This window comes from Pristiophorus japonicus, unplaced genomic scaffold (assembly GCF_044704955.1).
Source record: "Pristiophorus japonicus isolate sPriJap1 unplaced genomic scaffold, sPriJap1.hap1 HAP1_SCAFFOLD_347, whole genome shotgun sequence".
Classification (NCBI taxonomy): domain Eukaryota; kingdom Metazoa; phylum Chordata; class Chondrichthyes; family Pristiophoridae; genus Pristiophorus; species Pristiophorus japonicus.
In genome coordinates, this window is record NW_027253292.1 from 188,494 (window position 1) to 205,630 (window position 17,137).

A 17,137-nucleotide genomic window follows, 5' to 3' on the forward strand; every position below is an offset into this window, starting at 1 on the left:
CTCTCAGACCCTTCACACTGGGCATTGGTCACTCTCAGACCCTTCACACTGGGAACGGTCACTCTCAGACCCTTCACACTGGGAACGGTCACTCTCCAACCCTTCACACTGGGAACGGTCACTCTCAGACCCTTCACACTGGGAACGGTCACTCTCAGATCCTTCACACTGGGAACGGTCACTCTCAGACCCTTCTCACTGGGAACGGTCACTCTCAGATCCTTCACACTGGGAACGGTCACTCTCAGACCCTTAACACTGGGAACGGTCACTCTCAGACCCTTCACACTGGGCATTGGTCACTCTCAGACCTTCACACTGGGAACGGTCACTCTCAGACCCTTCACACCGGGCATTGGTCACTCTCAGACCCTTCACACTGGGAACAGTCACTCTCAGACCCTACACACTGGGAACGGTCACTCTCAGACCCATCACACTGGGAACGGTCACTCTCAGAACTTCACACTGGGAACGGTCACTCCCTGACCCTTCACACTGGGTACGGTCACTCTCAGACCCTTCCCACTGGGCATTGGTCACTCTCAGACCCTTCACACTTGGCACGGTCACTCGCAGACCATTCACAATGGGAACGGTCACTCTCAGACCTTCACACTGGGAACGGTCACTCTCAGACCCTTCACTCTGGGAACGGTCACTCTCAGACCCTTCACACTGGGAACAGTCACTCTCAGACCCTTCACAATGGGCATCCGTCACTCTCAGACCTTCAGATTGGGCATTGGTCACTCTCAGACCTTCACAATGGGCATCCGTCACTCTCAGACCCTTCACAGTGGGAACGGTCACTCTCAGACCCTTCACACTGGGCATTGGTCACTCTCAGACCCTTCACACTTGGAACGGTCACTCTCAGACCCTTCACACTGGGAACGGTAACTCTCAGACCCTTCTCACTGGGAACGGTCACTCTCAGACCCTACACACTGGGCACTGGTCACTCTCCAAACCTTCACACTGTGAACGGTCACTCTCAGACCCTTCACACTGGGCATTGGTCACTCTCAGACCCTTCACACTGGCAACGGTCACTCTCAGACCTTCACACTGGGAACGGTCACTCTCAGACTCTTCACACTGGGAATGGTCACTCTCAGACCCTTCACACTGGGAACGGTCACTCTCAGACCCTTCACACTGGGAACGGTCACTCTCCAACCCTTCACACTGGGAACGGTCACTCTCAGACCCTTCACACTGGGCACTGGTCACTCTCAGACCCTCCACACTGGGCATTGGTCACTCTCAGACCCTTCACACTGGGAACGGTCACTCTCAGACCTTTACACTGAGAACGGTCACTCTCAGACCCTTCACACTGGGAACGGTCACTCTCAGACCCTTCACACTGGGAACGGTCACTCTCAGACCCTTCACACTGGGAACGGTCACTCTCAGACCATTCACACTGGGCATTGGTCACTCTCAGACACTTTACACTGGGAATGGTCACTCTCAGACCCTTCACACTGGTAACGGTTTTTCTCAGACCCTTCACACTGGGAACGGTCACTCTCAGACCCTTCACACTGGGCATTGGTCACTCTCAGACCCTTCACACTGGGAACGGTCACTCTCAGACGCTTCACACTGGGAACGGTCACTCTCAGACAACTTCACACTGGGAACGGTCACTCTCAGACCCTTCACACTGGTAACGTCACTCTCAGACCCTTCACCCTGGGAACGGTCACTCTCAGACCTTCACACTGGGAATGGTCACTCAGACCCTTCACACTGGGAATGGTCACTCTCAGACCCTTCACACTGGGAACGGTCACTCTCAGACCTTCACACTGTGAACGGTCACTCTCAGACCCTTCACACTGGGAACGGTCACTCTCAGACCTTCACACTGGGAACGGTCACTCTCAGACCCTTCACACTGGGCATTGGTCACTCTCAGACCTTCACACTGGGAACGGTCACTCTCAGACCATTCACACTGGGAACGGTTACTCTCAGACCCTTCACACTGGGAACGGTCACTCTCAGACCCTTCACACTGGGAACGGTCCTCTCAGAACCTTCACAATGGGAACGGTCACTCTTAGACCCTTCACACTGGGAACGGTCACTCTCAGACCCTTCACACTGGGCACTGGTCACTCTCACGCTTCACACTGGGAACGGTCACTCTCAGACCCTTCAGACTGGGAACGGTCACTCTCAGACCCTTCACTCTGGGAACGGTCACTCTTAGACCCTTCACACTGGGACCGGTCACTCTCAGACCCTTCACACTGGGAACAGTCACTCTCAGACCCTTCACACTGGGCACTGGTCACTCTCCAACCCTTCACACTGTGAACGGTCACTCTCCAACCCTTCACACTGGGAACGGTCACTCTCAGACCCTTCACACTGGGCATTGGTCACTCTCAGACCCTTCACACTGGGAACGGTCACTCTCAGACCCTTCACTCTGGGAACGGTCACTCTCCAACCCTTCACACTGGGAACGGTCACTCTCAGACCCTTCACACTGGGAACGGTCACTCTCAGATCCTTCACACTGGGAACGGTCACTCTCAGACCCTTCACACTGGGAACGGTCGCTCTCAGATCCTTCACACTGGGAACGGTCACTCTCAGACCCTTAACACTGGGAACGGTCACTCTCAGACCCTTCACACTGGGCATTGGTCACTCTCAGACCTTCACACTGGGAACGGTCACTCTCAGACATTCACACTGGGCATTGGTCACTCTCAGACCTTCACACTGGGAACGGTCACTCTCAGACCCTTCACACCGGGCATTGGTCACTCTCAGACCCTTCACACTGGGAACAATCACTCTCAGACCCTACACACTGGGAACGGTCACTCTCAGACCCTTCACACTGGGAACGGTCACTCTCAGACCTTCACACTGGGAACGGTCACTCTCAGACTCTTCACACTGGAAACGTTCACTCTCAGACCTTCACACTGGGAACGGTCACTCTCAGACCTTCACACTGGGAACGGTCACTCCCTGACCCTTCACACTGGGTACAGTCACTCTCAGACCCTTCCCACTGGGCATTGGTCACTCTCAGACCCTTCCCACTGGGCATTGGTCACTCTCAGACCCTTCACACAGGGCACGGTCACTCTCAGACCATTCACAATGGGAACGGTCACTCTCAGACCCTTCACACTCGGCATTGGTCACTCTCAGACCTTCACACTGGGAACGGTCACTCTCAGACCCTTCACTCTGGGAACGGTCACTCTCAGACCCTTCACACTGGGAACAGTCACTCTCAGACCCTTCACAATGGGCATCCGTCACTCTCAGACCTTCACATTGGGCATTGGTCACTCTCAGACCTTCACAATGGGCATCCGTCACTCTCAGACCCTTCACAGTGGGAACGGTCACTCTCTGACCCTTCACACTGGGCATTGGTCACTCTCAGACCCTTCACACTGGGAACGGTCACTCTCAGACCCTTCACACTGGGAACGGTCACTCTCAGACCCTTCACACTGGGAACGGTCACTCTCAGACCCTACACACTGGGCACTGGTCACTCTCCAACCCTTCACACTGTGAACGGTCACTCTCAGACCCTTCACACTGGGCATTGGTCACTCTCAGACCCTTCACACTGGCAATGGTCACTCTCAGACCTTCACACTGGGAATGTTCACTCTCAGACCCTTCACACTGGGAACGGTCACTCTCCAACCCTTCACACTGGGAACGGTCACTCTCAGACCCTTCACACTGGGCACTGGTCACTCTCAGACCCTTTCCACTGGGAACGGTCACTCTCAGACCCTTCACACTGGGAACGGTCACTCTCAGACCCTTCACACTGGGAACGGTCACTCTCAGACCCTACACACTGGGCACTGGTCACTCTCCAACCCTTCACACTGTGAACGGTCACTCTCAGACCCTTCACACTGGGCATTGGTCACTCTCAGACCCTTCACACTGGCAATGGTCACTCTCAGACCTTCACACTGGGCATGGTCACTCTCAGACCCTTCACACTGTGAACGGTCACTCTCAGAACCTTCACACTGGGAACGGTCACTCTCAGACCCTTCACACTGGGAACGGTCACTCTCAGACCCTTCACACTGGGAACGGTCACTCTCAGACCCTTCACACTGGGAACGGTCACTCTCCAACCCTTCACACTGGGAACAGTCACTCTCAGACCCTTCACACTGGGCACTGGTCACTCTCAGACCCTTCACACTGGGAACGGTCACTCTCAGACCCTTCACACTGGGAACGGTCACTCTCAGACAACTTCACACTGGGAACGGTCACTCTCAGACCCTTCACACTGGGAACGGTCACTCTCCGACCCTTCACACTGGGAATGGTCACTCTCGGACCCTTCACACTGGGAACAGTCACTCTCAGACCCTCCACACTGTGCATTGGTCACTCTCAGACCCTTCACACTGGGAACGGTCACTCTCAGACCTTCACACTGGGAACGGTCACTCTCAGACCCTTCACACTGGGAACGGTCACTCTCAGACCCTTCACACTGGGAACGGTCACTCTCAGACCCTTCACACTGGGAACGGTCACTCTCAGACCATTCACACTGGGCATTGGTCACTCTCAGACACTTTACACTGGGAATGGTCACTCACAGACCCTTCACACTGGTAACGGTCACTCTCAGACCCTTCACACTGGGAACGGTCACTCTCAGACCATTCACACTGGGCATTGGTCACTCTCAGACCCTTCACACTGGGAACGGTCACTCTCAGACGCTTCACACTGGGAACGGTCACTCTCAGACAACTTCACACTGGGAACGGTCACTCTCAGACCCTTCACACTGGTAACGTCACTCTCAGACCCTTCACCCTGGGAACGGTCACTCTCAGACCTTCACACTGGGAATGGTCACTCAGACCCTTCACACTGGGAACGGTCACTCTCAGACCCTTCACACTGGGAACGGTCACTCTCAGACCTTCACACTGTGAACGTCACTCTCAGACCCTTCACCCTGGGAACGGTCACTCTCAGACCTTCACACTGGGAATGGTCACTCAGACCCTTCACACTGGGAATGGTCACTCTCAGACCCTTCACACTGGGAACGGTCACTCTCAGACCTTCACACTGTGAACGGTCACTCTCAGACCCTTCACACTGGGAACGGTCACTCTCAGACCTTCACACTGGGAACGGTCACTCTCAGACCCTTCACACTGGGCATTGGTCACTCTCAGACCTTCACACTGGGAACGGTCACTCTCAGACCATTCACACTGGGAACGGTCACTCTCAGACCCTTCACACTGGGAACGGTCACTCTCAGACCCTTCACACTGGGAACAGTCACTCTCAGACCCTTCACACTGGGAACGGTCCTCTCAGAACCTTCACAATGGGAACGGTCACTCTTAGACCCTTCACACTGGGAACAGTCACTCTCAGACCTTCACACTGGGAACGGTCACTCTCCGACCCTTCACACTGAGAACGGTCACTCTCCGACCCTTCACACTGGGAACGGTCACTCTCAGACCCTTCATACTGGGAACGGTCACTCTCAGACCCTTCACACTGGGAACGGTCACTCTCAGACTCTTCACACTGGGAACGGTCACTCTCAGACCCTTCACACTGGGAACGGTCACTCTCAGACCCTTCACACTGGGAACAGTCACTCTCAGACCCTTCACACTGGGAACGGTCCTCTCAGAACCTTCACAATGGGAACGGTCACTCTTAGACCCTTCACACTGGGAACAGTCACTCTCAGACCTTCACACTCGGAACGGTCACTCTCAGACCCTTCACACTGGGAACGGTCACTCTCAGACCCTTCACACTGGGCACTGGTCACTCTCACGCTTCACACTGGGAACGGTCACTCTCAGACCCTTCACACTGGGAACGGTCACTCTTAGACCCTTCACACTGGGAACAGTCACTCTCAGACCTTCACACTGGGAACGGTCACTCTCCGACCCTTCACACTGAGAACGGTCACTCTCCGACCCTTCACACTGGGAACGGTCACTCTCAGACCCTTCATACTGGGAACGGTCACTCTCAGACCCTTCACACTGGGAACGGTCACTCTCAGACTCTTCACACTGGGAACGGTCACTCTCAGACCCTTCACACTGGGAACGGTCACTCTCCAACCCTTCATACTGGGAACGGTCACTCTCAGACCCTTCACACTGGGCACTGGTCACTCTCAGACCCTTCACACTGGGAACGGTCCCTCTCAGACCCTTCACACTGGGAACGGTCCCTCTCAGAACCTTCACAATGGGAACGGTCACTCTCAGACCCTTCACACTGGGCATTGGTCACTCTCAGACACTTCACACTGGGAACGGTCACTCTCAGACCCTTCACACTGGGAACGGTCACTCTCAGACACTTCACACTGGGAACGGTCACTCTCAGACCCTTCACACTGGGAACGGTCACTCTCAGACTCTTCACACTGGAAACGGTCACTCTCAGACCTTCACACTGGGAACGGTCACTCTCAGACCTTCACACTGGGAACGGTCACTCCCTGACCCTTCACACTGGGTACAGTCACTCTCAGACCCTTCCCACTGGGCATTGGTCACTCTCAGACCCTTCCCACTGGGCATTGGTCACTCTCAGACCCTTCACACAGGGCACGGTCACTCTCAGACCATTCACACTGGGAACGGTCACTCTCAGACCCTTCACACTGGGAACGGTCACTCTCCAACCCTTCATACTGGGAACGGTCACTCTCAGACCCTTCACACTGGGCACTGGTCACTCTCAGACCCTTCACACTGGGAACGGTCCCTCTCAGACCCTTCACACTGGGAACGGTCCCTCTCAGAACCTTCACAATGGGAACGGTCACTCTCAGACCCTTCACACTGGGCATTGGTCACTCTCAGACACTTCACACTGGGAACGGTCACTCTCAGACCCTTCACACTGGGAACGGTCACTCTCAGACACTTCACACTGGGAACGGTCACTCTCAGACCCTTCACACTGGGAACGGTCACTCTCAGACTCTTCACACTGGAAACGGTCACTCTCAGACCTTCACACTGGGAACGGTCACTCTCAGACCTTCACACTGGGAACGGTCACTCCCTGACCCTTCACACTGGGTACAGTCACTCTCAGACCCTTCCCACTGGGCATTGGTCACTCTCAGACCCTTCCCACTGGGCATTGGTCACTCTCAGACCCTTCACACAGGGCACGGTCACTCTCAGACCATTCACAATGGGAACGGTCACTCTCAGACCCTTCACACTCGGCATTGGTCACTCTCAGACCTTCACACTGGGAACAGTCACTCTCAGACCCTTCACTCTGGGAACGGTCACTCTCAGACCCTTCACACTGGGAACAGTCACTCTCAGACCCTTCACAATGGGCATCCGTCACTCTCAGACCTTCACATTGGGCATTGGTCACTCTCAGACCTTCACAATGGGCATCCGTCACTCTCAGACCCTTCACAGTGGGAACGGTCACTCTCTGACCCTTCACACTGGGCATTGGTCACTCTCAGACCCTTCACACTGGGAACGGTCACTCTCAGACCCTTCACACTGGGAACGGTCACTCTCAGACCCTTCACACTGGGAACGGTCACTCTCAGACCCTACACACTGGGCACTGGTCACTCTCCAACCCTTCACACTGTGAACGGTCACTCTCAGACCCTTCACACTGGGCATTGGTCACTCTCAGACCCTTCACACTGGCAATGGTCACTCTCAGACCTTCACACTGGGAATGTTCACTCTCAGACCCTTCACACTGGGAACGGTCACTCTCCAACCCTTCACACTGGGAACGGTCACTCTCAGACCCTTCACACTGGGCACTGGTCACTCTCAGACCCTTTCCACTGGGAACGGTCACTCTCAGACCCTTCACACTGGGAACGGTCACTCTCAGACCCTTCACACTGGGAACGGTCACTCTCAGACCCTACACACTGGGCACTGGTCACTCTCCAACCCTTCACACTGTGAACGGTCACTCTCAGACCCTTCACACTGGGCATTGGTCACTCTCAGACCCTTCACACTGGCAATGGTCACTCTCAGACCTTCACACTGGGCATGGTCACTCTCAGACCCTTCACACTGTGAACGGTCACTCTCAGAACCTTCACACTGGGAACGGTCACTCTCAGACCCTTCACACTGGGAACGGTCACTCTCAGACCCTTCACACTGGGAACGGTCACTCTCAGACCCTTCACACTGGGAACGGTCACTCTCCAACCCTTCACACTGGGAACAGTCACTCTCAGACCCTTCACACTGGGCACTGGTCACTCTCAGACCCTTCACACTGGGAACGGTCACTCTCAGACCCTTCACACTGGGAACGGTCACTCTCAGACAACTTCACACTGGGAACGGTCACTCTCAGACCCTTCACACTGGGAACGGTCACTCTCCGACCCTTCACACTGGGAATGGTCACTCTCGGACCCTTCACACTGGGAACAGTCACTCTCAGACCCTCCACACTGTGCATTGGTCACTCTCAGACCCTTCACACTGGGAACGGTCACTCTCAGACCTTCACACTGGGAACGGTCACTCTCAGACCCTTCACACTGGGAACGGTCACTCTCAGACCCTTCACACTGGGAACGGTCACTCTCAGACCCTTCACACTGGGAACGGTCACTCTCAGACCATTCACACTGGGCATTGGTCACTCTCAGACACTTTACACTGGGAATGGTCACTCACAGACCCTTCACACTGGTAACGGTCACTCTCAGACCCTTCACACTGGGAACGGTCACTCTCAGACCATTCACACTGGGCATTGGTCACTCTCAGACCCTTCACACTGGGAACGGTCACTCTCAGACGCTTCACACTGGGAACGGTCACTCTCAGACAACTTCACACTGGGAACGGTCACTCTCAGACCCTTCACACTGGTAACGTCACTCTCAGACCCTTCACCCTGGGAACGGTCACTCTCAGACCTTCACACTGGGAATGGTCACTCAGACCCTTCACACTGGGAACGGTCACTCTCAGACCCTTCACACTGGGAACGGTCACTCTCAGACCTTCACACTGTGAACGTCACTCTCAGACCCTTCACCCTGGGAACGGTCACTCTCAGACCTTCACACTGGGAATGGTCACTCAGACCCTTCACACTGGGAATGGTCACTCTCAGACCCTTCACACTGGGAACGGTCACTCTCAGACCTTCACACTGTGAACGGTCACTCTCAGACCCTTCACACTGGGAACGGTCACTCTCAGACCTTCACACTGGGAACGGTCACTCTCAGACCCTTCACACTGGGCATTGGTCACTCTCAGACCTTCACACTGGGAACGGTCACTCTCAGACCATTCACACTGGGAACGGTCACTCTCAGACCCTTCACACTGGGAACGGTCACTCTCAGACCCTTCACACTGGGAACAGTCACTCTCAGACCCTTCACACTGGGAACGGTCCTCTCAGAACCTTCACAATGGGAACGGTCACTCTTAGACCCTTCACACTGGGAACAGTCACTCTCAGACCTTCACACTCGGAACGGTCACTCTCAGACCCTTCACACTGGGAACGGTCACTCTCAGACCCTTCACACTGGGCACTGGTCACTCTCACGCTTCACACTGGGAACGGTCACTCTCAGACCCTTCACACTGGGAACGGTCACTCTTAGACCCTTCACACTGGGAACAGTCACTCTCAGACCTTCACACTGGGAACGGTCACTCTCCGACCCTTCACACTGAGAACGGTCACTCTCCGACCCTTCACACTGGGAACGGTCACTCTCAGACCCTTCATACTGGGAACGGTCACTCTCAGACCCTTCACACTGGGAACGGTCACTCTCAGACTCTTCACACTGGGAACGGTCACTCTCAGACCCTTCACACTGGGAACGGTCACTCTCCAACCCTTCATACTGGGAACGGTCACTCTCAGACCCTTCACACTGGGCACTGGTCACTCTCAGACCCTTCACACTGGGAACGGTCCCTCTCAGACCCTTCACACTGGGAACGGTCCCTCTCAGAACCTTCACAATGGGAACGGTCACTCTCAGACCCTTCACACTGGGCATTGGTCACTCTCAGACACTTCACACTGGGAACGGTCACTCTCAGACCCTTCACACTGGGAACGGTCACTCTCAGACACTTCACACTGGGAACGGTCACTCTCAGACCCTTCACACTGGGAACGGTCACTCTCAGACACTTCACACTGGGAACGGTCCCTCTCAGACCCTTCACACTGGGAACGGTCACTCTCAGACCCTTCACACTGGGAACGGTCACTCTCAGACCCTTCACACTGGGAACGGTCACTCTCAGACCTTTCACACTGGGAACGGTCACTCTCCAACCCTTCACACTGGGAACGGTCACCCTCAGACCCTTCAGACTGGGAACGGTCACCCTCCAACCCTTCACACTGGGAATGGTCACTTTCAGACCCTACACACTGGGAATGGTCACTCTCAGACCATTCACACTGGGCATTGGTCACTCTCAGACCCTTCACACTGGGAACGGTCACTCTCAGACCCTTCACACTGGGAACGGTCACTCTCAGACCCTTCACACTGGGAACGGTCACTCTCAGAACCTTCACACTGGGAACGGTCACTCTCAGACCTTCACACTGGGAACGGTCACTCTCAGACCCTTCACACTGGGAACGGTCACTCTCAGACCCTTCACACTGGGAACGGTCACTCTCAGACCCTTTACACTGGGAACGGTCACTCTCAGACCCTACACACTGGACACTGGTCACTCTCCAACCCTTCACACTGGGAATGGTCACTCTCCAACCCTTCACACTGGGAACGGTCACTCTCAGACCCTTCACACTGGGAACGGTCACTCTTCAACCCTTCACACTGGGAACGGTCACTCTCAGACCCTTCACACTGGGAACGGTCACTCTCGGACCCTTCACACTGGGAACGGTCACTCTCAGACCCTTCACACTGGGAACGGTCACTCTCAGACCCTTCACACTGCGAACGGTCACTCTCAGACCCTTCACACTGGGAACGGTCACACTTGGACCCTTCACACTGGGCATTGGTCACTCTCCAAACCTTCACACTGGGAATGGTCACTCTTCAACCCTTCTCAGCCAATCAGGTACAGTATTCCACAGCTTTCACATTAATAGAAGTGTGTGCTCCGTATCTACGATTTCTCATTGTTATTAATGTGGAAAAAAAACAAACACGCTAATAAAAAATAAAAATCAGACCTCACACAATTAAAATTAATTGAAATTAAAGTTAATAAATGCCTTCGTAAAAAAACAATATTTTTCCCTTATTTTTTTAAGTTTTGTAATTCGGATTAAAAATAAACTTACCTTAGTGGGCAGAGTTTTTAACAATAACATTTGTTTTTTTAATTGAGTATGTTTTTAAACTCTAACGCCTGTAACAGTCGGCTATGTGCCTGTTTTGTCAGGCGCAAGAGTTTTCAGGACATTTGCCGGGGATATGGGTAAATCCCACAATCCTGCCCGTGCGAATGTCCTCGCTCCTGAGATACACTGTCAGGCTCCAGCTCCAGCTCCAGCTCCAGATCAGAAAAGCCGCTTTTCAGTTCATGCACATTGTGCGCTGAAAACCGACTTTTGCAATGCCTTCCGGGGTCTGTACACGCCCCGCACACGCCCCGCACACGCCCCGCACACGCCCCGTACACGCCCCGCACACGCCCCGCACACGCCCCGCACACGCCCCGCACACGCCCCGCACATGCCCCGCACACGCCCCGCCCAGGAAGCCGGAATTTCCAGGCCATTACGTATCTTCCCCACTTCCTCTGCCTCCACACACACATCACCATTTTGGCCCCAAATAGGCCCTAATCTGTTCTTATTTATCCTCTTGTTCTTTCTGTAATTATAAAACACCTTAGGCTTTTCATTGAGTCTACTTGCCAGTTTTTTTTATATGCCTTATTTTTGCTTTCCTAATTTCCTTCTTAATTTCACCCTGGAACTTTCTATAGTTGTGTCAGCAATACTGAGCTCACAATGCCTTATCTTACCCTGCACACACCTTGTCATCCCGGGGCTCGAGGTTTGGCAATACTCCCCTTTCTCTTAGTGGGAACATGTTTACCCTGCCCTCCACGTACCTCCCACTGCCCTGGCACTGATATACCTTCAGGTAACTGTCCACTTTGGCTAAATTACTTCACAGCTGGGTAAAGTTGGCCTGCCCCCAGTTTAGAATCCTCACTCCTGATTTATCTTTGTCCTTATCCATAATGATGCTAAAACTAACTGATTATGATCACTGCCACTAAAGTGCTCCCCACTGATACTCTGCCACCTGCCCAACTCCATTCCCTAAAACTAAATCCACAACTGCCCTCTCTTGTCGGGCTGGCTACGTATTGGCTAAAAAAGTTGTTCACAATGCACTTTAGGAATTCTGTGTCCTCTCTAGCTTTGACACTGACATTATCCCAGTTAATATTCGGGGAATTCAATGCCCTACTATTACTGCCCTATTGTTTATGCGCTTGTCAGTAATTGGCCTAGAAATTTGCCCTTCTCTCTCCCTTGGACTGTTTGAGGGTCTATGGTCTATAGAACACTCCCAGCAGTGTGATCGCCCCTTTATTGTTCTTTAGTTCAATCCATATGGCCTTGTTTGATGACCCCTCTAACATATCGTCCGTCCTCACGGCTGTAATTGTTTCTTTAATCAATACTATGACCCCCCCCCCTCCTGTTTTACCCCCTCTCCATCTCGTCTGAAAACCCTGTACCCAGGAATGTTGAGCTGCCATACCTGCCCCTCTTTCAGCCATATCTCAGTAATAGCTATATCATACTCCCAAGTGTCTACCTGTGCTCTCAGCTCATCGGCCTTATTCCCTAGACTCCTTGTATTGAAGTATTTACCCTTCAGCATTCCCAAACTCCCCCGTTGTTTATTTTCTAGCCTTTGTTTCCTCTGCCTTCCAAACTCGCTGACTAATTTTCTGCCTTCCAATTCCAGCTTTACTCCCTCCCCACTGAATCTATTCTCAGGTTCCCATCCCCCTGCCAAACTAGTTTAAACTCTCTCCAACAGCACCAGCAACCCACCCCCCCGCGAGGATATTGGTCCCGGCTCTGATGAGGTACAACCCGTCCGGCTTGTACAGGTCCCACCTCCCCCAGAACCGGTCCCAATGCCTCAAAAATCTAAAGCCCTCCCGCCTGTCCCATCTCTCCAGTCATGTATCCACCTGCTCTGTACTCACTTGCTCGTGGCACCGGGAGTAATCCGGAGATTATTACCTTTGAGGTCCTGCTTTTTAATCTCTCTCCTAGCTCCCTAATCTCTGCCTGCAGGACCCCATCCCTCTATCTACCTATGTCATTGGTCGGGATATGGACCACGACCTCTGGCTGGTCACCCTCTCCCCCCAGAATGCCCTGCAGCCACTCGGTGACATCCTTGACCCTGGCACCAGGGAGGCAACATACGATCCTGGAGTCACGTCTGCGGCCGCAGAAACACCTGCCTGCTCCCCTGTCTATCGATTCCCCGACCACTATAGCTCGTCCATTCCCCTTCCTCCCCCCCCCCTGTGCATGGTGCTGTAGACTTGCTCTGGCTGTACTCCCCATGGCCACCATTGCCCTCACTGGTACTCACAACAGAATACTGGTTAGAGAGCGAGATGGACTCCGGGGTCTCCTACACTACTTGCCTAGCCCTCCTTGTCTGTCTCTGCCTTGAACCTGAATAGCAAAGAAAAACGATGTGAGCTTTACCGAGCAATCAGTTACCAGTTATCCTGTGACATTACTCCTTGTGCTGTCACTGCCGGTGAAGATGGGTCTCGCTCACTCTCCCACTCCTTATGCCCCTCGCTGTCCTCGTTCAGGCTGCTGCCCCTGAGAAGGATCTGTTTCCCTGGGCAGAGGCGTCAACAATCGGGGAACATAGATTTAAAGTAATTGGGGAGAGGTTTAGAGGGGATTTGAGGGGAAATGTCATCACCCAGAGGGTGGTGGGGTCTGGAACTCACGGCCTGAAAGGGGGGTAGAGGCAGAAACCCTCCCCACATTTGGATGTACACTTGAAGTGCCGTAACCCCACAGGGCTATGGACCGAGAGCGGGAAAGTGGGATTAGGCTGGGTAGCTCTTGGTCGGCCGGCACGGACATGATGGGCCGAATGGCCTCCTCCCGTGCTGTAAATGTCTCTGATTCTATGAAGATTTCCAACTGTATGAAACTGATTGCCGTCTCTCTCTCCGGCAGGTCACTTAGATTCTGTCTTCTATACCATTTCCTCGGGCGATCCCAACGGATACTTTGCAATCGACGTCGGCTCGGGATTGATCCGCACCAGCATCCCCTTGGACCACGAGTCCCACCCGGTTGTAATCCTGGATATCCAAGCTCGCAGTGGCTCTCCGCCTGCCTACAGCAGTACAAAGGTCAAAGTCACAATCTCTGACATCAACGACAACACGCCAACATTCCGCACCTCCTCGGAGTCGATTCTGGTCCCGGAGAACACGGAGCTTGGCTCCCTCATCTACACAGTCAACGCCGAGGATCGCGATAGCGGTGCCAATGGACAGGTGCAGTTCGACATTGTCTCCAACGCAGAGCGAACTTTCAGCATTGACCGGACCTTGGGGAAGCTCCGTGTGATTGGATCCTTGAGCTACGAGATGGTGCCACGATACGACCTGAAAATCGTGGCCAAGGACAGCGGAGCACCACAACTCAGCTCCACCTTCACCTTGGTGATTCACATCCAGGATGAGAGCGATAACGCCCCAATCTTCGACACCTTGACCTATCGGGTGGAGGTCAACGAAGGGACCCCTGTCAATAGCCGCTTTCTCCAGGTGCGCGCACTGAGCCAGGAGAGTCTCGACGCCCACATCACTTACCACTTGCGATCCGATGGTGACTCAGCCAACTTTGGAATCGTGCCTGAAAGTGGCTGGCTGTATGTGAAGAGCGCCCTGGACCGTGAGAACAAGGACCTCTTCAGTCTGACTGTCGTGGCCTCCAGCAGTGAGGGCGACCAGAGGAAAACCGGGACCACCACCGTCAGAGTCTGTGTCACCGACGAGAACGACAACGCCCCGAAGCTGAGCGAAGAGCGTTATTTCCTCACCGTGTCTGAGAATGTGCCACCAGCAACATTCATCGGACGTATCCTGGCCACAGACCGAGATCACGGGCTGAACAGCAAACTGACTTACAGACTACTCCCAGCTAATCCCAACTTCCAGATCAACTCACTCACCGGTAATCAGACCACACCCGATCACCTGGTGCAGCAGCTCACTGGTTCATGGCTCACCTCCGCTGGTACTGAGCCCCACACCACAGCAAGCCTCCAATCACACTCTGTGCTGACACGGCCAATCACTGCCCAGTGACCCCTGGGTTATAGTGAGGGGGAAATCAGCCAGGGTTCCTGCTCCTGATCACTGCCCAGTGACCCCTGGGTTATAGAGAGGGGAAATCAGCCAGGGTTCCTGCTCCTGATCACTGCCCAGTGACCCCTGGGTTAGAGAGAGAGGGGAAATCAGCCAGGGTTCCTGCTCCTGATCACTGTCCAGTGACCCCTGGGTTAGAGAGAGAGGGAATCAGCCAGGGCTCCTGCTCCTGATCACTGCCCAGTGACCCCTGGGTTAGAGAGAGACGGGAAATCAGCCAGGGTTCCTGCTCCTGATCACCGCCCAGTGACCCCCTGGGTTAGAGAGAGGGGGAAATCAGCCAGGGTTCCTGCTCCTGATCACTGCCCAGTGACCCCTGGGTTAGAGAGAGAGGGGAAATCAGCCAGGGTTCCTGCTCCTGATCACTGCCCAGTGTCCCCTGGGTTAGAGAGAGGGGGGAAATCAGCCAGGGTTCCTGCTCCTGATCACTGCCCAGTGACCCCTGGGTTAGAGAGAGGGGGAATCAGCCAGGGTTCCTGCTCCTGATCACTGCCCAGTGACCCCTGGGTTAGAGAGAGGGGGAATCAGCCAGGGTTCCTGCTCCTGATCACTGTCCAGTGACCCCTGGGTTAGAGAGAGGGGGAATCAGCCAGGGTTCCTGCTCCTGATCACTGCCCAGTGACCCCTGGGTTAGAGAGAGAGGGGAAATCAGCCAGGGTCCCTGCTCCTGATCCCTGCCCAGTGACCCCTGGGTTAGAGAGAGGGGAAATCAGCCAGGGTTCCTGCTCCTGATCACTGCCCAGTGACCCCTGGGTTAGAGAGAGAGGGGAAATCAGCCAGGGTTCCTGCTCGTGATCACTGCCCAGTGACCCCTGGGTTAGAGAGAGAGGGGAAATCAGCCAGGGTTCCTGCTCGTGATCACTGCCCAGTGACTCCTGGGTTAGAGAGAAAGGAAATCAGCCAGGGTTCCTGCTCCTGATCACTGCCCAGTGACCCCTGGGTTAGAGAGAGAGGGGAAATCAGCCAGGGTCCCTGCTCCTGATCCCTCCCCAGTGACCCCTGGGTTAGAGAGTGGGGAAATCAGCCAGGGTTCCTGCTCCTGATCACTGCCCAGTGACCCCTGGGTTAGAGAGAGGGGAAATCAGCCAGGGTTCCTGCTCCTGATCACTGCACAGTGACCCCTGGGTTAGAGAGAGGGGAAATCAGCCAGGGTTCCTGCTCCTGATCACTGCCCAGTGACCCCTGGGTTAGAGAGAGAGGGGAAATCAGCCAGGGTTCCTGCTCCTGATCCCTGCCCAGTGACCCCGGGGTTAGAGAGAGGGGTAATCAGCCAGAGTTCCTGCTCCTGATCACTGTCCAGTGACCCCTGGGTTAGAGAGAGGGAAATCAGCCAGGGTTCCTGCTCCTGATCACTGCCCAGTGACCCCTGGGTTAGAGAGAGGGGAAATCAGCCAGGGTTCCTGCTCCTTATCTATTATATTCTATTACAGAGAATACACACAAATTACAAGATGGAAATCAGCCATTCAGCCCATCTAGTCTGAACTGTTTTGGCACTCCCTCCACATGAGCAAATATTCTAATCACATTTAGCCGCCCTGTTTTCAAATCTCTTGAACCCCATTTCCTGCATCAACCCTTACCCTCTGACCCTGACTGTTGATACAGTGCCTGCATCAACCCTTACCCTCTGACCCCGACTGTTGATA

General features: G+C 54.2%; 1 protein-coding gene across 1 annotated transcript in view; it reads left to right on the forward strand.

The window, feature by feature from the left end:
- Nucleotides 1–17,137, forward strand: part of LOC139250087 (protocadherin-16-like) — a 520,410-nt gene that overhangs the window by 71,900 nt on the left and 431,373 nt on the right. Inside the window, exon 6 of the mRNA XM_070872662.1 lies at nucleotides 14,287–15,294. Coding sequence (XP_070728763.1) covers nucleotides 14,287–15,294 — 1,008 coding nt within the window. The remainder of the gene's footprint in view (nucleotides 1–14,286; nucleotides 15,295–17,137) is intronic.